The sequence below is a fragment of the Gopherus flavomarginatus genome, chromosome 1 (genome assembly GCF_025201925.1).
Source record: "Gopherus flavomarginatus isolate rGopFla2 chromosome 1, rGopFla2.mat.asm, whole genome shotgun sequence".
Lineage (NCBI taxonomy): Eukaryota > Metazoa > Chordata > Testudines > Testudinidae > Gopherus > Gopherus flavomarginatus.
In genome coordinates, this window is record NC_066617.1 from 54,066,394 (window position 1) to 54,087,877 (window position 21,484).

Consider the following 21,484-nt stretch of genomic DNA (forward strand, 5'->3'; position numbering starts at 1 on the left):
TATCAAGCCAGCTAAATTCTTCTGAAAGTCAAGTAGCACAAAGAGGAGAAAAGTAAATATTTTTGTCTAGATGCCTGGTTTTGGCTTTAGGCCTTGTTTAATATCAAGGTCCTTCTAAAATATGTATTTCTGTGAATTCATAGCATTGTAGCATGGTGGTTAATGATGGAAAGCAAAAATTAAATTGAAACGCAACAAATAAATGTCTTTTTTTCTCACCTTTTTTTGTGAAGGCCCAGATTCTAGAATTTGGATTAGCTGTACATGAGAAGTTTGTGCCTCAGGATATGAGACCTTTACACAAAAAGCTAGTAGATCAGTTCTTTGTGATGAAGTCAAGTTTGGGAATACAGGTATGTGAGCAGATGTACTGACAGGCCATAGGACACAGCCAAGCCGGCTCCAGGTTTTTTGCCGCCCCAAGCAAAAAAAAAAAAAAAAAAAAAAGGAGGGGTGGGCAGAATGCTGCCTCCAAAACAAACAAACAAAAATGGAGTGCTGCCCCCAAAGAGCTGGAGTGCCACCCCTTGAAAAGTGCCACCCCAAGCATGTGCTTGGAATGCTGGTTCCTAGAGCCGGCTCTGGACACAGCTTAGCTGCAGCGACTGCTTCATTTGAACATGGTTGTTAGTTCTGCTAAGTGATGAATAGTGACATCTTTTGGTTGCATTACATTGATGTAGCTGGAGCTTCTCTTCACTTTTTGAAATTATCTTTGCGACGTAAAGAAAAATATTGACTTTATCAAAGGAAAATGTTGAACATCATTGCAGAAAAAATACTTTAGCTGCTTAGATATTAATATTTAATGCACCTGATTCAAAGTGAAAATGTACAGCTAGTAAATTGAAAAAGTATGTCACAAAATGCTTGATGGTGCTTTTCCTATTCTAATTAACCTTTCTTTTAACCAATAATTAGGAATTCTCTGCATGTGTGCAAGCTAGTCCTGTTCACTTCCCAAATGGAAGCCCTCGTGTATGTAGAAATTCAGTGCCTGCTTCTATGAGCCCAGATGGTGCCAGGGTAATTCCTAGGCGCAGGTAAATCAAAGATTAAATTACCATGAATTTCTAGTTTTTGGCACTTTCATATGATATACTAGAACAGTTTTTCTATGTGGTGTCATTTATCATATATATGCTTCTTAATATATCAGTCCACAGGCATCTGCGGACATCCATAGCTGATAAAAATCAGAGTATAATAAATAAACCCAAATTAGAGTGTTAGAGATAAGAGATGAGATAGTGTTTATTTTCTCTTTGTTCCTCATTGGTGTTTAATAAATTGGAGAACTTGGAATAGGAATTGACTAGATCAATTTTTTATTTTTCCTGTAACAGTCCGTTAAGTTACCCAGCTGTAAACAGATATTCATCCTCATCATTGTCATCACAAGCCTCTGCTGAAGTCAGCAATATCACTGGGCAATCAGAAAGCTCCGACGAAGTTTTCAACATGCAGGTACAAAGTATTGCCATAGTTAAGCTAAATACAATCTTATTGTGAGTTTTCTCACAAGAAAGCACTAGATTTATTTACTCACTATCATCTTCTATTTACTTTAGAATTGTGATTGAAACAGTGTTAAAAACTTTTTTTATAAACAGACCTTCATATTCTATGTGCTGTCAGCCTTTTTAGTTATAAAGAGTGATTATTTACATAACTATACAGTCCAATTTGAAGATATAAATGCATGTGAGAAAAGTTATTTAAAGCTACACAATCTAACACAAATCCATTTATTTTCTCTAATCAGACCTTTCAGTCTAATTATCATTAACACTGCAGCAAGTTCAAAATGTAATAAATGATATTCATATTATTTACATCAGTTTGCTGCTTAGAGCTCTTGGAAAATGAATGTAATAAATTATAAAACTCTGCTCTTGGCAAAACGTTTGTGTAATACATATGCAGTGTATTTGTATTTTACAAACTTGTATGTACGATGTGATCATAAGAGTGTCTCATCAACTTCCAGCCAAGTCCATCTACCTCAAGCTTGAGTTCTACTCATTCCGCTTCACCGAATGTGACCAGCTCTGCCCCATCCAGTGCCAGAGGTTAGTGCTTGTCCACTGAGTTAAATGGCTCTCAATACACTAACCCACTGAATCTCAAATTATTGCCTGTGTGACACAGAATGCAGTTTATTGTCAGAGGAAGGTGAATTGTTGGGACGGGCACAATAGGACGTCTCTGTGTTATGAAACTGGCCCACAGAATTTAAGTGATCAGTATTTCAGTGCATTAAATTATCTTTTTTGGTGGGGGGGTTATATTCCAGCTTCTCCTTTGTTGTCTGACAAACATAAACATTCCAGAGAAAATTCTTGCCTGTCCCCAAGAGAGAGACCATGCAGTGCCATCTACCCAATTCCTGCAGAACCTTCACAGGTACACAGTTTGTTATGGAGATCTATTCACATTTACTCTGGTGAATATGATAATAAAGCTTCTTTAACTATGTCTCTAATTCAGCAGGAAAATTTTATTTTAGAAGAGATCAGAGAAATCAGTATGAGAAAATTTGGGCACTTCCTCATTTGGTAATGTTCAGATGTTTTCAGATAGGACAGATAATTGCCTACCGCTACAACCTCTACCCACTGTTGTTGCTTTTGGTAGGTAGGTATTCCTCTGAACTGGCAACGTTATGAATTCAATGGGAAAAAGGAAAGGTTATCTGCATATTTATAGGTAATATTAGTATAATATACAGTACATACTAAAGAGAAGAAGCAAGAATTGAAATGTGAATCTGCTTAAATTGATCTAATCTGTGATTACCATCTGCCCAGTTTAGACCTGGTTTTGATATATAATCAAAGAAGCGGAAGATGCGAAGGTCATATAGTCCATCTCCCAGCCATTACGTGACTGTTCTTGTGTGAGGTCAGGAGCAAGGAAGGTAGAAGGGCTGTTACAATAGCAGTTGTCCATAGTGAGCTTCCATCCTCCTTCCTCTGAAACATCATAATTACTGGCCATTGTCAAAGGCAAGATATGCTACTAAGCCAATCACATATGGCAATTTCTAAATCCTTATGTCATTTCAGAGAGGAGGGACAAATAGGAAAGGGGAGGCGTTTTTTCTGGCATGGGGATGAGAAGGGAGGAGAGAGAGGAGAAATGAGTTTTCACTTTAAAATCACCATCTTTGAATCCTGTGTAGGAATATCCCTATCCTTTTAGTTCTGTGAATTAAAAAGGCTTACAAAATGAGTTCTGTACCAGCTAGTTTTGAATCTTCATTAATTAAATGCTTTTTATTAATGGGCCTACTTTCTTTCCAGTACTTTTCCCTTTGTTATACATGTAAAAGCACTTCCAGTCCATTCCGTCTCCACAGCATGGCCTTCGTTATTGCAGAGACGGGGAGAAACTGAAGCACTTTGACAAGGAGGCCTATGACAGTGGCAAACAACATCCATTCTGATTCCCCCCCCAGAAATTCTGCCTATGACAACATGAAACTCAGTAGTTCTGGTTCTTTTACTTTAGAAATTATTTGCTGCTTTCTCTTAAGATTTAGTTCTGCCTCTCTCTCACTCATTCTCCACCTCTTGACTATTAAGGTGGTTCTTGAAGAGAAAATATTCTCCTCTTTTCTATTTAAGCTTTTATACCATGCCCATCATCATGATAGCTGACAATCTCAGAATGAATACTTAATCTTAGCCAGGCTGAGAAGCAGTTCTCAGGGTCCACAAAATGAGTACTCTCAACTGACAGCTTCCTGCCAAACTCAGAATGGCAGAGCAGTCAAAGCTGCATAGAGCAAAGACCTGCAGATACTCTGTATGTAAAGTGGCTTTTCAGTCAGCCATGAAGAAAGCACTGTGCCATTTTTGCCTCCAGCCTGTACACTTTTGCTTTGCCAAGTGGAATGTGGCCTCCGTTCCCCGCTGTACCAGAGATTCACCAAGAGAGCATGAGGAGCCGCTAGGCCCAATCTCCACTCTCCCAGAGGCTCACCTGACAGGAAAATCTCCCAATCTATCTCTACCCTCAGTGTCCCCAGACCAGGTAAGTAGAAAATTACTTTTCTCATGGAAAGAAGTATATTTCAAAGGCAGGAAGTTTCAACTATTCCCCCTCTTCCTCTCATCCTTAAAGGGAGTCTAACTTTTCTAGGAAAGGGGCAGGTATCCTTCTCAGAGCCCCTTCCTTCTAGGATAGCAAGAATGGGTCATATTCAAAAGATACCGTTCTAACCCTCTATCATCAGAAAAACATATTCACTCTTGAGAGATTTTAAAGGCCAAATCATCACACTCCTTACAGAGACATCTTTAGCACTTTATAAAAATTAGATATGGATGCTGACACCAGTCCCTACTACTTTTATTCTGGCACTAGTTTGCATTCAGGGTCTCTATCAGAGCATTCATACTATACTCCCTGGATTTCTTTGTCACCAAGTGAAAAGAGTAATTTATACTGTTGTCTTCAACCTGAAAGAGAAGAGGCACGAAGGGATGTGCCTGCTCTTCCAATCCAGTGCTGCCAGAGCACTGCACACCTCGTTTGAGGAAGTTACAAGGACTGAGTAGGACCCAAGCCATGGAAGTATTGGACTTGAGTGGCTGCTTAAGATTACATCTATCCATCTACTGACTACTTTTCAGTGCTAGCTGCTTGGTCTCTGGATGGGTTGTGATGCCTTGTCTCTCTTACCTGTTCTCAATATGAAGAATGTGAATGCCTGTTGTTGGTGACCTAGCTTGAAAAATCTCCATAGACACTTGCCCCCATAATTGGTTTGTCTTTTTAGTCCTTATTTGCTCCATGATTGGAGTCATTGTCCTGCATAAGAGAAACAAGGTGGGTGAGGTAATATCTTTTATTGGAGCAACTTCTGCTGGTGGAAGAAAGAAGTTTTTAATCTTCACAGAGCTCTTCTTCAGGTCTGGAAAAGATAACCGAAGTGTAACAGCTAAACACAGGATGGGACAGATTGTTAAACATGAGAGGTTAGCACATGTTGGAAGAAACTACTTAAAATGAAGTGGGCAATTAACACCTCTCAGTCATAGGAAAAAAGAAAGGTTAGTAGGTTACAAAATGTTGTAATGATCCATAAACCCAGTGTCTCTGTTGTGACCATGATTTTTAGTATTTACAAGAGTTATGAATTTAAGTTCCTAAGCTCAACTTTTGAAGGTGTTGTGCACATTTCCTTTGAGGCTGAGGACTGAGAGGTCAGATATGGAGTATCACTTTGTGAAAAGTGTTTTCCCACAGGTGGTAGGATGTTTTTGTCTTTTATCATTTTTTTTTTTGTGAGGTCATTCAAGAATGAAGTGATTGTCTGGTGTCACCCATATAGTTGTTGAGGCATTTGATGCACTGGATGAGGTACACCACTTATTGTGATAGGCATACGTAGGACCCATGGATCTTGTGTGTTATGTCAGACATTAATCATTTTAGCAGTGGAGATAAGTCTGTGAGCTGTGACAGATTATCCATGGACCCCATGGGCCCATGTCCGGAGTCCTGGCCAGTTGGGCAGCCCTGGAAAAATGGGTGCCCCTGCAGAAATCTGCCATGGGGCAGCAGAAGCTCAGAGCCATGGCAGAATCTGTGGGGCAGGCAGGAAAGCCCCAGATCCCCAACCCTGGTCTCTGGCAGAAGTGCCAGACAGGTGAGGTGGGGCAGGGGAAGCCCCAGCACCTGGACCCTGGTCCCCAGCAGAAGGACGGGGTGGCATGGAAAGCCCCAGCACTCAGACCCTGGCTGCAGCCCCAGGACTGGAGGAGCCCTCATTCCCCTCTGAGGCCCTGGGGCTGTGGCATGGAGATAGAGCTTCTATGGTCTTGGAACCACAGTCGGGTGTGGGGGAAGTGTCAAAAGGAGTGAACAGAGGGATGGAGCCACAGATGAGGGGGTGGAATGGATCGGGATCATGGGCAAAATGTGGATAGGGGACACAGGGGAAGGGGTGGAATGGGGTAGGGCCATGGAGGGTGGGACCGCAGGCAGATGGGGTTGGGCAGGGCCACGGTTCCGGCTCCAGAGCATGCGCACACACACACACACTTGCTCTGGCCCAGGGCCCCAGGAGATCTTAATCCGCCTCTGTCTGTAGGTATTGCATCTGTTCTGGTAGGGTCTGGTGCTGCTTTGACTTAGTGTGTCCTGGTCTATGGGAGGCTTGCTTCTGATTTGGGGAGTTGTTAGAAGGCCAGAAGAGAGGGTTTGAGAAAGATTTCTTTCAGGATATGGTTCCCATCAAGTATGGGTTGTAATTGTTTGATACTCTATATGGATTCCAGTATGGGTTGGTGAGTGACAAGCAGGGATGTGCATTTGGGGGTTTGTTTGGGTGGGTTTTGGGTTGGTATTTTCTTTTGTGTTTTGTTGTTTTGGGGTGGGGGTGGAGGGTGGAATCAAAGTAAGTTCTCTTGAGGTATTTGGGTGGCCCATTCCCTAATGTGATTTGCTTCTCTGGAGTGTCCTTGTTTGATGAAAACAGTTATAAAGATGTTCAGGATCTATCCTTGGAGCATATTCTGTGGAATCTGAGTTCCTGGCTTTAGACAACAGATTTCTTGGTGTGTTTGGGGTGGCTACTGGATCTGTGAAGGTAGGAGTGGTGATTCATGTGTTTCTTGTATATAATTGTCTGTAGGGTTCCATTGCTGAAGCTTATTGTGCTATCCAGGAAGTTGATGTTGGTTGTGCCGTTGTTCCTGGATGCCATGATCAGTTTCAACATCTTGGACATAACCAAATATTAGTATCTTCCCCCAACAGAAGTTGGTCCAAATAAAAGTTACCTCTTCCACCTTGTCTCTCTCTTATCCTAGAACCTACACAACTGCAACAGCATTGCAAACTACATAACTGTCATTCTTTTGTTTCAGTCTATCCTCTTTCCTTTATTTTCATATGAATTTGCTTCCTTGATTCCTACCAGTGACTTCAGTGCTTTTTCAGCCCCTGTACTTTTCCTTCAGAAGGGAAACCAGATTTTTTTTTTACTTATTGCCTCACTTTCTTGTCAAAGAGCAGTAGTTTATGCTGGAAGAAGATGTGATAACAGGATTTGGCTGGATTGATTTTCCCTCACTGATTGTTGGTCTGGTCTGCATTTAAATTGCAGAATACAGCACTCTATTTAGATTTGCCTCAAAAAATAGATCTGAGTTATTTGTGGGAATAGCTACTTATTTTATTTTCTCGTTATTTAATGTCAAAGAGGATTTCCAAAAAGTGATCAATATGCTGTGTGAATGTTGCCAATAGAAATACCTAGGAACTTAGAATAATTTCATAGCACTGTATTCCTATGATTTCTGTAGTAATCAATATTCAGGTAGGAGGGAATTGCCATAATGCAGGGGATAATTCTTACCCACTATAAATCTAAGAAACCCTACTACCATGAAGAGTCAGATCTTGGGCAGAATTAGGAAAATGACCCTCTACCAAGGAGATAGCAACATCCTAGATATCACCAAATATCAGTATCCGATTTAGGTCCTGATCCTACAATGAAATCCTTGCAGATGGACCTCTGTACCCATTTGGTATCCAACTGAAGTCAAAGCACACAGATTTTACTTCAGGATTGGGCCTTAGGTTGTAATTGTAATGGGACAGGGAACTGCCTTATATACTGCTAAAGCCAATAAATAATAACTATCTCAAATTATTCCAATATGCACACGTTTCCAAAAAGGAGAAATTAATCTCCATTTTTTCCTGCTCATTTCCATACAATTTTAAGTTCTCAGGGCATGGGGAGGATTACCCCAATATGCCTCTTTAGTAAACAAAAAAACAAACATACAAAACTACCAGCTCTGTATATTTGGATTACCTCAGTTTTCAAGATCATTTTCCTTATTTAAATAATTTGAGCCAAATTCTTTTGAACATTTTGTTTCTGCAAAATTAATGTAATTGTCTTTTAAAAGGTCATTGGGTTACCATTGTCTTTTCCCATAAAATGCACTGTTCTGAATTTCCAGAGAATGCTGTTTAATCATATTGGAGATGGTGCTTTGCCCCGAAGTGATCCTAACCTGGCTGGCCCTGAGAAAGGTGAGTAGAATCCTATACCACTGCCAATCTGAGTATCAGTGAAGATCAACTAAAGTTGTCACTGTAGAATGTCATTCCTCCTGACTGGCTGGTGAATAATAATTGTTCCTAGATCTCATATAGCACTTCCTATCCATACATCTCAAAGTGCTTCACAAGGAAAGGACAATGTACCTGTGATCTGAGCCTTGCGTTCAGAAGGGCCCAGGAGATAGCAGGGAGTCAGAGTCTCAGAGATGGAACAGCAGATGGCAAGGCATTGCTGCGGCTGTCTGCCTGCTAGTGTGGTCTTGAGCTGGCTGGACTGGATCACTTGGGAGGAAGTTTAAAGGCTCAGGAGTGGAAGAAAGATACATGTTCATCTGGAGGCTGAAGAGGAGGTTGAGATGATCTTGCCTTGGGTTGGGAGGGAACCCTGAAGTTTGGCTCATCCATTCCCCATTTAGCCATACATAATTCACTTCTGCTCCCTGTTTATATCTGGAATGCTAGTGGAAATAGATCTAATTATCTTTGCCATGTTAAAGTAAATAAGAAACATCCGCTATTTGCTATAAAGAAAATATAAATGAATAAATGAATATTAAAATGTAAATGGTGAGTTGCCAGGTAAACCTGAATCCTGGATATTAGGACTGGAAAATTAAATATACAAGGATTCTTGGTGCTTTAAATACATTTGTTTTAGTTTAGTTCATGAATTTGTTGTTCTCTAAGCAAACAATTGCATTATTTAGCTCCCCTTGAATAAAATTGTTCACTCATCACGAATTAGTTCTTTGTAATATCTACAGGGAACATTTTATAAAATGTTTCTGCTTTAGAATGTGTCATAAAATGTCAGGAAATTTTCGTCATTGTTCTGTTTTTTAATGTAGTGACAGGTTGTGAGCAATATTTCTGCAAATGGATTACTATCAAGATTGGTTCAGACCAATATCAGATTGGTCATTATTATCTGGGCACATGAACATCAGGGCACATGTGACTATAGAAACCAATTGGATACTGGTTTAAACACACCTCCCTCTCCCTCTTACCTTATGCTCCCCTCATTTGGGTATTTATTTCCTGTTATGTATTTTCTAAATTGTAAGATCTCTGGGGTAGGGACTATCCTTGTGTTATTTGTATAGTGCCTGGTACAATAGGAATCTGATAGTCCTTAAATGTACTTCAATAGAAATAATGAATAACAACGACACTGCACTCTGACTTTCACTCCATTCTCGTAAATGAGCACAAGGTCCTTCTTGTGTTTCAGTATCATATTTGCACACAAGTATGGAGGGCAGGCCAAGAGAAAAATGGTATAGACCAGGGGTAGGCAACCTATGGCGCGCGTGCCAAAGGCGGCACACGAGCTGATTTTCAGTGGCACTCATATTGCCTGGGTCCTGGCCACTGGTCCGGGGGGCTCTGCATTTTAATTTAATTTTAAATGAAGCTTCTTAAACATTTTAAAAATCTTATTTACTTTACATACAACAATAGTTTAGTTATATATTATAGACTTATAGAAAGAGACCTTCTAAAAACAGTAAAATGAGTTACGCGAAACCGTAAATCAGAGTGAATAAGTGAAGACTCGGCACAGCACTTCTGAAAGGTTGCTGGCCCCTGGTATAGACAGGGCTTGTGCTCCCTATATCTTGGAAGCACTTTTAATTTATTGTCAACAGATGGTTCAGCTTAAAAGGGCTTTTACCAATTCTATAGTCCTTATTTTTTTGAAGGTAATAGATTTTTCATTAACTAGAGGGTAGGTTTAAGGAAAATTGCAATTTTTAAGATCTCTTTTGGGCCTGCCAGTGTTAAATGTCTTTTTGTCGGACAAGTGTGGAGAATATTATAGAATGAGATCTCTCTGGTTCCCGTCATAGAGAATATTCCATGCTTTGTGCAGTAATTGCTATTCCATGCACTACAATTCAATTAAAGATGTACAAGCCCCAGAAAATGACACTGATGAATACCAAACAATGATCTTATACAAGTCAAGGGTGCCAAAGTCATCCTGCGACCAAGTAAAATTAAATTTTTAATAAGAAGCTCTGGACCTCATGGATACAAAGTAAGGGTCATATGCTGCCCTCGCTCCATTTTTTATTTTGTGCAGTTTTTAACGTTTTAACTTTCTCTTCTCCATCAGCCTATGTATTTTTGTTCAGTTCCTCTACTCCTCCATTTTAAGTTCTCTCTCTCTCTCTCTCTGTTTTTTTGGGGGTGGGGGGTGGTGTCTATGCCAGGGCAATAGAAGTGTGTTAACAGTGAAGATATTATGAGGGAATTTTGGCTGGAATCCTAGTCAGTTCACTTCTCCAGTCTTTCCATATGTAAAGCGATTCAGAGGAAACTGCCTAGGAACAGTCTGTTTCATTCCACATAGAACTGTTTAAACAGGGAGCCTGCTAGAGAGGGAATCTGAGGACAGGTCTACACTATTGCTTAAGTCATTGTAACTTACCATGCTTAGTGGTGTGAAAAAGTCACTCCCCTGAGCAACGCAAGTTACAGCAACCTAAGCGCTGTCCACACTGGCGCTATGTTGGCGGGAGATGCTCTTCCACTGACGTAGCTTCTGCCTCTCTTGGAGGTGGGGTAATTATACCAACAGGAGAGCACTTTCCTGTCAGCATAGAGCGTCTCCATCAGACGCACTACAGGAGCACAACTGCATCAGTGCAGCTGCGTCTTATGTAGTGCTTCTAGTGTAGAGTAGCCCTGACCGTATTCATGGGATCATAGTCTGTTTCCCTCTGTAGCTGGATCTGTGTGTGCAAAGCACCAGAGTGCTCTTTCAGTTGCTATTGCTCATAAGGGGGGATATGATAGAGGTATATAAGATCATGAGTGATATAGAGAAAGTGGATAAGGAAAAGTTATTTACTTATTCCCATAATACAAGAACTAGGGGTCACCAAATGAAATTAATAGGCAGCAGGTTTAAAACAAATAAAAGGAAGTTCTTCTTCACACAGCACACAGTCAACTTGTGGAACTCCTTACCTGAGGAGGTTGTGAACGCTGGGACTATAACAATGTTTAAAAGAGAACTGGATAATTTCATGGTGGCTATTAGCCAGGAAGGGTAAAGAATGGTGTCCCTAGCCTCTGTTCATCAGAGGATGGAGATGGATGGCAGGAGAGAGATCACTTGATCATTGCCTGTTAGGTTCACTCCCTCTGGGGCACTTGTCATTGGCCACTGTCAGTAGACAGGTACTGGGCTAGATGGACTCTTGGTCTGACCCGTTACGGCTGCTCTTATGTTCTTATGAGGTCCAAATTGCTGTACAATCTCAAACACACCTAGGGAGCCAAATACACACATCAAGCAGGCCAGGAGTCTAACATGCATGATTTTAAGTACTTTTTTAAATGCTATTGTAATCATCCGAGTTTTTCAGGCCTGCTGTTAAGTTGGTTAACATTTTAACTCTACATATTTGTAATCTTCATGGCTATAGGAAAGGTGGAGAGGTTGGAATTGAGAGCTGGAAATATTAGTGGATGTGTCAGCATTGTCATTCTCTTCCAGCTGTAAACACCACCCCCAGCAGCTGGAGTCTGGACAGTGGAAAAGAAGCCAGGAACATGTCAGAAAGTGGAAAGCTTATGTCTCCCCCTGTGCCACCAAGACCCACACAAACTGGTGAGTATAGGAACATTTCAGGCCAACCTCCAATACAAAATGATTTACTTGATGGCTTTGACTCTTTCCACTGTGATTAACACTTCACTCCCTGGGCGGGTAATTTATCAGTTCATTGCCTCAGATGGAAGGCTGTAGAATTGCAGTTACTTTCATCTTGCTAACGTTCTGTACTCTTGTAACATTCCATTTTCAATATCCTGCATCTTCATTTAATGACTTATTAGATTCAAACAGTTCATGTTGATACCCAGAAGAGATGATTGATTTTTTTTTTGTGTGTTTTGCTCTTACAGTGATTGGAGGTTAGTAATCACAACCTGGGGACTATGAAAAGAAGCATCTTATTGGGTGATGCTATATAGGCAGTCATGTAAGGACATGGTTTCAGTTTCATTAACCAGTTTGCCCTTCAAAAAATCATTTTGTCAATTTAAAGGGAAAGATATTTAAGTGCTACTTTAAGTATGATTGTTTTCAAGTGATTGAAGATATTTTCCATTTATCCTCACAATACACTGTGGACCTGCAGGCCTCTGGGAGAAGGATGCTTTGTGATGTGTTATTGCTTGTTTAACACATATGTACAGAATTTTTTCCTTAAAAGAAAAAACAAAGGGAGGGGAAGAGAGCATGATAAGGAAATTTTTACGATCACATTGCCAGTTAGCTTAGAATGATGAAAAAATTGCCAGGGGAGATGAGTGCATAAATATTTCATGCTGTATGTATTCTCTTGTAAGAGAACCTTTGCATAACTTTGGAAACAAATGAAATCTTCTAAAGTCTGCACAGCCTTTGAGCAAGATGCACAGAATGGAACGGGGGGAGGTAGTGGGTAGTAAAAATTGGATCATCGCTTTTCCATTAACAAAGCTTTCCCAGGAATACCTTTTGTATCATTTTTTGTTTGTTTGTTTCTGTGATCCATCTAAACATACTGGTGACTTTTGTATCTGGTAGAATTTCTGTAATAAACCTGATTTACAGTTTTCATGAGGGTGGCATTCTAAAATCTGCCTAGCTTCTGTGAAATTAAATTGAAACCTTTCTAACTTCACAGCTTCACCAGCAAGGCATGTAGCTTCAGTTTCCCCTTCTCCTGCTGGCAGATCGCCAATGAAGGTACTGGCCTATTCCATGGGGCTTGTTATGTCTATGTTGTGTGATGTATAACTTTTAATTTATATTGTCTGGTTTAGATTGTTTCTTGTGCTACTGCATTTATGCACATTTCGCATTCACAAATGTAACTGACAGTAGCAGCCCTAAAACCTTCACACTAAGATTTTCAAAACCATGTACCTAAAGTTAGGATCCTAAATATTTAGGCACTGAAATTAAGTGGCGTGATTTTCAGAAGTTCTGAGCACCCAGAAGCTCTCATTTGAAAATTTTGGCCTAAGACTTTGTCCAGATAATATATCAGATGAAATGTCCTTAACAATTGTGGAAGCCTCCTACTACACAAAGGAACACAACCTGAAGGAAGCAGTTTAGCAGGATTTCCAGAATACACCAACTTTCTTAGCCCACAGTGAAGATTAAATAAAAGCCTCTTCACTCCTCCCCTGCCATACATTGGACTCAATCTTTGGCCCTTCTTCCAGCCCCTTTGCATTGCCTGAGAAAGCTGCCCCTAAGAATCTAATCTAAGTTCCATTGATGTAAATGAAAATCTTTCCATGTTTCCAATGACTTCAGTGGGCTTTGAATCAATCCCTAGATGGGAAGCCAAGAATTCCCCCGGCATGGGGTGGAGGTGCATGAAGCCAGCTCTAAACATGTCTCCACTCCACTGCAGTGCTCACAGCTATCTGATCCTAATCTGGAACAGAACAGCTGGGCACCAGCCAGCTCAAGATCAGGGAAACAGAAAGTTGTTTTAGATCCACATCCCTCCACCAATGTTCAGCTGAGGACTGAGTCTGGTGTGTCCGAACTATCTCTCAAACTAGCTAGCATAAGTCTAACGTGTTTGGTACTTAGCACAAACTTTTGTATGTATAATATCTTTTCTTATCTCTTCAGTTGTTTGTTGTTGTATATTTCATGCCTTAATACTAAGAAGTCTGAGTTTATGACTAAGTCATAATTAAAAACTAATTCTGTTTCTTACAGTTTTTCAAACCCAAGCTTCTTTCATTCCTTTCTTCAGCAGAATCGTGAGCCTCTGGCCTGTAGTACCGTGTGGCCTAGTAACTTCCAGGACAGTCAGAGGAGAATAAGGCGATTCTAATGGACAGTATACTACTGGTGCCTAATTATTGCAGTGATGGGCATTATATAAAAATGCTTAGGAAAAACTGAGTTTTCAGCAAATCTCTAGAAGTCTACACCTTTCCTAACGCATTCAGTTCCTCACAATTCAGTTGAGTGCTGTAAAGAAATCAGAATCAAAAGGGAAAATTATTTTACTATGATTCTGCTTCCCTGAAGATGTTCTGCTAAAATTTTCCTTCTTCTCTCTTAACTCCTTAGCGTCAGACCAACAAAATTCCGTTGGTTCATGAAGAATTTTGACCCACCCAGATAGCAGTAATGGAGTAGTGTGTGTCATGTCCCCACTTTGACCATTGTGCACTATCTCTTATCTGGTATTAATGCTGCCCAACAAACATTGCAAGTCAGATCCTCCACTTACATCGGTGGCAGAGTTCCCAGGAGAGACCAATTAAAAATATTTAATCATCACTGAAAAAATTGATCCAGAGAAAAATTAGAAACAAAGTGCAAGCACTGAGACACTTTAAAAAAAGATCACTAGAGTTGAGGAGAAGAAAAAGTATAATTTTCACTATCTGATTTTTACTGTTAAACAGGTTTGTTTGTTTTTTCAAAAAAAGAAAAATCACAACCAACTCTAATAATCCCCAAATTATATGTGGGGTAAGTGCATAAGAAACCTATTGGGGTAAAATCCACAGCAAACTATAATTACAGGTAATTTTCACTTCTCTAATGATTCTCACTGCCAGGATTCTCACTTCTGGAAGGTAAGAAGCTTAAGAAATGTGCCAGCAGAAAAATGACATAAGGTAGCACCAGTATAGTCTCTGCATCAACGGTAGAATTTCATGCCCCAAGAGCACTGATGTTTGATGTCATCATCAGTGCAAAAACCGGTCTGCCTCTGCCGAGAAATCCTATATTTGTCAATGTAGAATGCAAGCAGTGCCGTGAAGTTGGAATAGTATCCTTGCAAAAGATTACAAGTGAACCAGCAAAGCTGGACTCACTCTTCCCATCTCCACTTGTATAACATGAATGTAGAAAGGGGAAGTCTGGAAACCATAATGTGGAGCTGCCTTGAGTTGGAGGCCTCAACAGGAGTACATGGGAGAGATCCTGGCCCTCTCTCATCCTTATGGGGGAGGCTCTGCCTTTTCTGAGGACCCAAGAACTCAGTGCTGAGGACCATGAACTCAATACCTATGACTTCAGGTGTCGAGGGTGGCACATGACTGCCAACAGAGGGTCTGTTTAATACTCTACTCCAGTACTGTTGTTCTTGAGGATAAAAATTCTTTAAGAGTTTAGGGAGTTCTACCAATCTTGTGCTGAGGAGCTAGGACTCATAAATGAGAATCTTAGTGGATAATATCTTTAATAAATAATATTTATCACATATACAATAGCTTGAGCTGCCTCATCACCACTTGGCTCAGAGCAAACAATACTTCTAAACCAGGCTGGTAATGGTAATTTGAGTATATTCCCAATCCTGGAAGTCCTGTGGCTCTCCCAAGCAGAAGATGCTAAAAATTTTCAATAACATTGATGCACACTGCAGAATTTGAAGCTACCTGCACTGTTAATGGTATCTGGTAATAAGTTATGGTCCTGAAACCAGACACCACACTGATACAATGCAGGGGAATTTAATAGAACTTTATTCTAATTTACACAGCTATTATTCCTGTGTTTAAAATGATTAAGTAGTTAATTTTTAAAAAATCATACATGGAATATTAGATACAACACTGCTTCATGTGTGCTCTTTCTATAGCATGATTCATTACAAAAAATGGGAGGAAAGCTGTAAATATATTCTAAACCAGAGACTGAAGTAGCAGAAGTACTCAATGTGATATAGATACAGTGTTCTGGCAGTAGAGGGCACAGTGCTACTAGTTACGCTGCAAGCTATATTCCATTGTCAGTACTATGAAAGTTATTTCTTTTTAAACATTGACAGATTTTTCCAGAGACTGATGATAGGAATACAACATTTTAATATAGCTTGCTTACAACAATAAATTGTTGACATGAGCAGTATTTGATGTATAGTTTGAAAATATAAGCATTCTGTAGACAACCTTGGACTAGGTTTTTACTGGATCTTAATTTGATCATAAATACATGTTCCATCTATTAAGCTCCCAAGAATCAGTGCAAAAAAAAAATCTACCTGGGTTTTTAGTGTTCATGGAGAAACATAGCTCTTAATTTTCCTTCACGTGAATCCTTCTCTTTTCTTCTTTGCAGGGATCCATGCAATCATTTACCCCATCTCCAGTGGAATGTCATTCCTCGGGGCTCATATCCAACTCCCCAGTCTTGTCAGGAAGTTACAGCAGTGGAATCTCTTCACTTAGCCGATGTAGCACATCAGAAACTTCTGGCTTTGAAAGTCAAGGGAGTGAACAAACTATTCCAAACTACAGTGTTTCTGAGGAGCCGATGAGAAAAGAAAGTAAAACTCCACCACCTTACAGCGTTTATGAACGAACTTTGAGACGGCCTGTTCCGCTACCTCACAGCCTCTCCATCCCTGTCACTTCAGATCCACCAGCACTGCCACCCAAACCCCTGCTGGCGCGGCCAAACAATCTGGAAAACAGCAGCCGGAGGACTGAACAGGTTCCTCGGCCCAGGCCTCTTCCTCGGAAAGTGTCTCAGTTATAAGACGTCACTTTTATATTTACTTGCAATGAATTATTTACCGTTTACGAAATAATATTTAAAAAAAGTAAAATACATTTAGTGTGGGCACTTTAATATTTTACCCAATTTTTCTTTTAAATGATTTTTAAAATGCTTATTAATATTATGTTGCACATTATTAAATAAAATTAATAATTTTGATTGCCAGATATTCATGCAGGAAGCATGAATGAGAGAATTTTGTTAATTTCAAGGTGGTAAATATGGATGCATAGCTTTTTGGTATCTTATGTTCATTTTCATAAAATATAATTTAATTAAATCTAAAACCCCACAAGCTCTCATTTGCATTAGTTGTGTGCTTCTTACAAAATGTAGACTATGCTAACTGAGCTAATTACTAGAAATAAATGCACACTTTCTAACAACATTGTTTGTAGGCTAGGACATTTCTGCAAGTAGACTGAAGGTTGTTCCCATTTCCCCATGAGCAAGTTGGTCAATTCAAGTATCTGTGCGTGTGGGGTTAGGGGTGGGGCGGGGGAGGGGGGTATCAATGCAAGTTACCCTGCAGTAAAAAGTTGTAAGGACATAGGTTGGAGTGAGTTCTTGAAACAGAATACTACTTCTGTGTTGCTTTCTAAGAGTGACAAATATTCACATTTCATTCAGTGTAGAACACCTTTCTGGGAATTAATTTGATTGTTGAGAAACTCTTTAGTCCTATAACAGTAGCTCATCCGCTGTATCTGGTGCACTTCTTTCTTTTTAAGGTGTGATTTACCTTTACTCTTTCAGTTAGCCCATACAAAAAAAAAATCCCATTAACAGTTAGTTGGCAGTTTTCTCCTGTCTTTGAAAGTTAACTTCAAAAAAAAAAAAACCCTCTGTACCAGAAGAACAAATATCCAGATATTATAAAGGCATAAATGAAGTGTCTCGTTAATAAGGATACACAAGAATCAATACTGGTTAGTATCAAATTAATGCAGCAAGTGAACAAATTTAAAGAATATAAATCACTGGCTATGTATCAGTAAATTTTTAAAAGATAAAGGGCATTAATTCACAATGCTGCACAAATTAGCAAAATTCCTAACAGCTCTTCATGTATATTCTTACTAGTGCAGGTTTTTGTTGTTGTTTGTTATTGATTTTTATTTTTGATTGTTTGTTTTAACTTAGTTGATCATTGTCATCTTTACTGAAGGAAGATGATGGCAGACAGTTCTAGGCTGAATTTCACTAGATAGCGTCTGTAAAACTATGGAAAGCTAATGCCCAGTTGTAGGAGTGTGGAAAAAGCACCTTGTGTATGTATTTTTTGTAGCTCTTTCTTTTTCTTACTGTTTTTAACACTTGGTTGACAACAGATTTATGAATTGTATTTTAAATCATGTTGTTAAAAATATTCTCCTTCTTTTTTGGGGAAGCTCATGTTGATTTTAATTGTTTGCTTTGTTGATAGCTTAACTGGAAGAAAGTGACCACTTTTTATATTCACTCAGTGAAACCTTCAGCAGGTATGTGCTGTTGATGGTAGCTATAGAGGTTTTCTATAATAAATGTTCAAGTATTTTTGTACATAACTGGTTAATTTTAATAAGGAGTGTACCATTATGTGAAAAAAGAAGCAAACAGTTGTGTATGCAGTAAGATTGTTATAATTATGCCAAATACTTTATGTGTGGAAAAAAGAATATTTGTACATATGTGCTTTTAACAATAATTCTGCCATATTGACTTTACAATTTTGAATGTCAGAAAAATTAATATATGTTAAAATATTTATGTTTTAGTGAAAGTATTCATAACTGGAAAAGGAACATATGAATTTTAGCTTTGTGTCTTGCCTATTTGGAAGTCTGAAATTCCTTGAACTAGCTCTTGCTTTTGACTATAACATTTTTGTGTCTGTAACCACATTATAAAAGATGTAGAAGGCTACATATTTATGCTGATATAAAGAGGTAATGCCTGAGATTTAACTAAGGTGTCACAAGTAAGATAACAAAGCTGCTTTGATTTTTTTTCCCCCTGTGTAGTTTAATAGATTGGTTGACTAGTGCTTGAGCACAGTATGAGTCAGTGTTATTTGCTTCTGAAGCCATTTATTTTATTTCTGGCAGTGAGCAGAATTGCTGAATTTATCATTTGCATATATTATTGAAGTCAGCTTTGCAGCAAAACATTTCATGAGGTTTCTGTTTACCCAGATGCTCATATAGGTTGCTGCAGAATGAAGTTACTTGATTAATCTTTATGGTATAATTTGTTTTCCACATAGTAGTAGATTATAAATCAGTTTGTCATAAAATTAAACTTTCTGCCTCCTTTGCTTCAAAGATCCAGCTTTCTTTCTGATAAAAATCTCCTGGATTGAGTTAGTCTTTTCCCTTCTCGGAGCTGTAATGGCTTTGTGAGACAATTGCCAAGACAGTAAAGATTTGGAGGGCATTCACCTGCACATCTAATCAATGGAGGACTGTAAAATTTACTAAAAGAATTAGGTTCATTTATGGCAATTTGAACTCCCTGTTTTTATAACCAGGACATCAGAAACACTCTGAACAATAGGAGACCATAAAAAAAATGACAGTGAAGTGCTGTAAAAATGAGCTGACACATTTTCTGCTTTGGCAGTTTTGACAAATTGTTTCTGTAGATCAGCTTTTCTTCCTGGCTTCTACAAAAATGTAGTCTGAAATTTGTTATGTATGCTACAGCACCCAGAGCTACTGTAAATAAAGCTCTCATTTGAATTTTATGCATTATGAATAAATGTAGTTTTAAGACTTATTTAATGACATTAAGCAGTTCAGAAGATAATGCAAGAGATGTATCAGAACACTCCCCCATCACCCAATAATGTACCTGTCGTGCTGTCTGGAATGACTCTCAAATGTGAGTGTCTGTCTCAGGGCAGACTGTCAGAAAACAAGGGCAGATACCCGAAAATGGTGGTATGTTCTGTAATTAGATTTCACCAAACCAGTAACAAATGGATCACTATACAGTCTTATCATGGAGTCACAGACAGTCCCCTTAGGCTCTCCAACCTATCTTGCCACCTAGATACATTGACTTAGTGATAATGGTCACATAAACCAAAAATCGCATCACATCAGGTTGCTCCCAGTCCCAAGAGTCACTTACTCAGTTCCAAGTCACTTACTCCAGATCAACTGGTATTCCAGATCTTACACCAAAGACGATGCTGGCAGTCAATTCTATAGTAAATGAACTATAGGTTTATTAGCTAAGAAAAAAGAATGAGAGTTATTGAGTGATTAAAGCAGGTAAAATATAACAACATGTGAGTCAAAGTCTGTAAATCCAAAATCATAGCAGAGATGTAGCAATCTGCCAGCTTCCCAGAAGTCTCTCAGAGATAGCCAGAATAACTCCGGTGATCTCCATCTTCTCATTCAGTTATTCCACCCTGTTAGAATCGAAACAGTCCAGAGATAAAGGATCTCTTTGGATCAGTACTTATAGCTTCTTTTCACAGACAACAAGCTGACAAGTGTCTGTACCCGCACAATGGCCAGTTTCTTTGAATTTAGCTCTCTTACTTTGCAATCAATGAGTTATTTAGTTACAAGGATATACAAAATGGAAATGCTTGTCATTACATTATAATAGGAATAGAGAAGTGAAAACAATACAAGTAACATTCCATTAGTTTTCATGAAGTTCTAATACCTGATACACTCTTACATTTACACACAGTTTGATCTAGGGTTATTTAATTACACCTCTACCCCAATATAACGCGACCCGATATAACACGAATTTGGATATAATGTGGTAAAGCAGTGCTCCGGGTGGCGGGGGGCAGGGCTGCGTGCTCCGGTGGATCAAAACAAGTTCGATATAACGCAGTTTCACTTATAAAAGGGTAAGATTCTTTGGCTCCCAAAGGACAGCGTTGTATCGGGGTAGAGGTGTGTATATATAATGTAATGTAATAGTAAACCACAAGATAAGCATAGGTGAAAACTGTACAATTAACATTGCCTCTGATATCTATTAACACACAAGTGAATTGGCCTGAATATATACTAATACATTTAATTCCTTTGATATTCACAAGTGAATTGGCCTAAGGCTCTGGCCTGAGCTGTTCTGTCAGCGTCACAGTACCAACACCCAGTTACAAATTGTTGTCAGTGGCTTCATGATTGCTTTTCAATATTATCCAACATCTGTATAACACTTGTGATGGTCTTGCTTCCTATTAAGGCAGTCAGTGTGTATCTGGGATCCCATAGTGGTAAGTGTAATATGAACAGGCCAGTTTTTTAGCAGTGTAGTACACTGCAGTTCAGAAGCTAGCTCTCTGAATTTCCAGTTATCAGAGGGGCAGCCATGTTAGTCTGTATCCACAAAAACAACAAGGAGTCCGGTGGCACTTTAAAGACTAACAGATTTATTTGGGCATAAGCTTTTGTGCGTAAATAACCCACTTCTTCAGATGCATGGAGTGAAAATTACAGATACAGGCATAAATATATATTGACACATGAAGAAAAGTGGTTACCTTACAAGTGGCGAACCAGTGTTGAAGGCCAATTCAGTCAGGGCGGATGTGGTCCACTGCCAGTAATTGATGAGGAGGTATCAATACCAAGAAAGAGAAAATTGCTTTTGTAGTGAGCCAGCCATTCCCAATCCCTATTCAAGCCCAAATTGATGATGATAAGTTTGCAAATGAATTGTAGCTCTGCAGTTTCTCTTTGAAGTTTGATTTTGAATTTTTTAATGTTGAAGAATGACTACTTTTAAATCTGTTATTGAATGTCCAGGGAAACTGAAGTGTTCTCCTACTGGCTTTTGTGTGTTACCTTTCCTGATGTCTGATTTGTGTCCATTTAT

General features: G+C 39.2%; 1 protein-coding gene across 6 annotated transcripts in view; it reads left to right on the forward strand.

Annotated features, from left to right (window-relative positions):
- Nucleotides 1-17,125, forward strand: part of DOCK4 (dedicator of cytokinesis 4) — a 423,715-nt gene extending 406,590 nt beyond the window's left edge. For 4 of the 6 annotated variants that reach the window (XM_050935998.1, XM_050935999.1, XM_050936002.1 and 1 more), the window contains 10 exons: nucleotides 234-353; nucleotides 922-1,043; nucleotides 1,347-1,467; nucleotides 1,991-2,072; nucleotides 2,297-2,406; nucleotides 3,871-4,038; nucleotides 7,992-8,064; nucleotides 11,606-11,719; nucleotides 12,783-12,844; nucleotides 16,208-17,125. In XM_050935998.1, the coding sequence (XP_050791955.1) occupies nucleotides 234-353; nucleotides 922-1,043; nucleotides 1,347-1,467; nucleotides 1,991-2,072; nucleotides 2,297-2,406; nucleotides 3,871-4,038; nucleotides 7,992-8,064; nucleotides 11,606-11,719; nucleotides 12,783-12,844; nucleotides 16,208-16,627 (1,392 nt within the window). In that variant the 3' untranslated portion in view covers nucleotides 16,628-17,125. The remainder of the gene's footprint in view (nucleotides 1-233; nucleotides 354-921; nucleotides 1,044-1,346; nucleotides 1,468-1,990; nucleotides 2,073-2,296; nucleotides 2,407-3,870; nucleotides 4,039-7,991; nucleotides 8,065-11,605; nucleotides 11,720-12,782; nucleotides 12,845-16,207) is intronic. The other 2 variants (XM_050936000.1, XM_050936001.1) reach the window with 1 other exon arrangement.
- The last annotated feature ends 4,359 nt before the right edge of the window (nucleotides 17,126-21,484 follow it).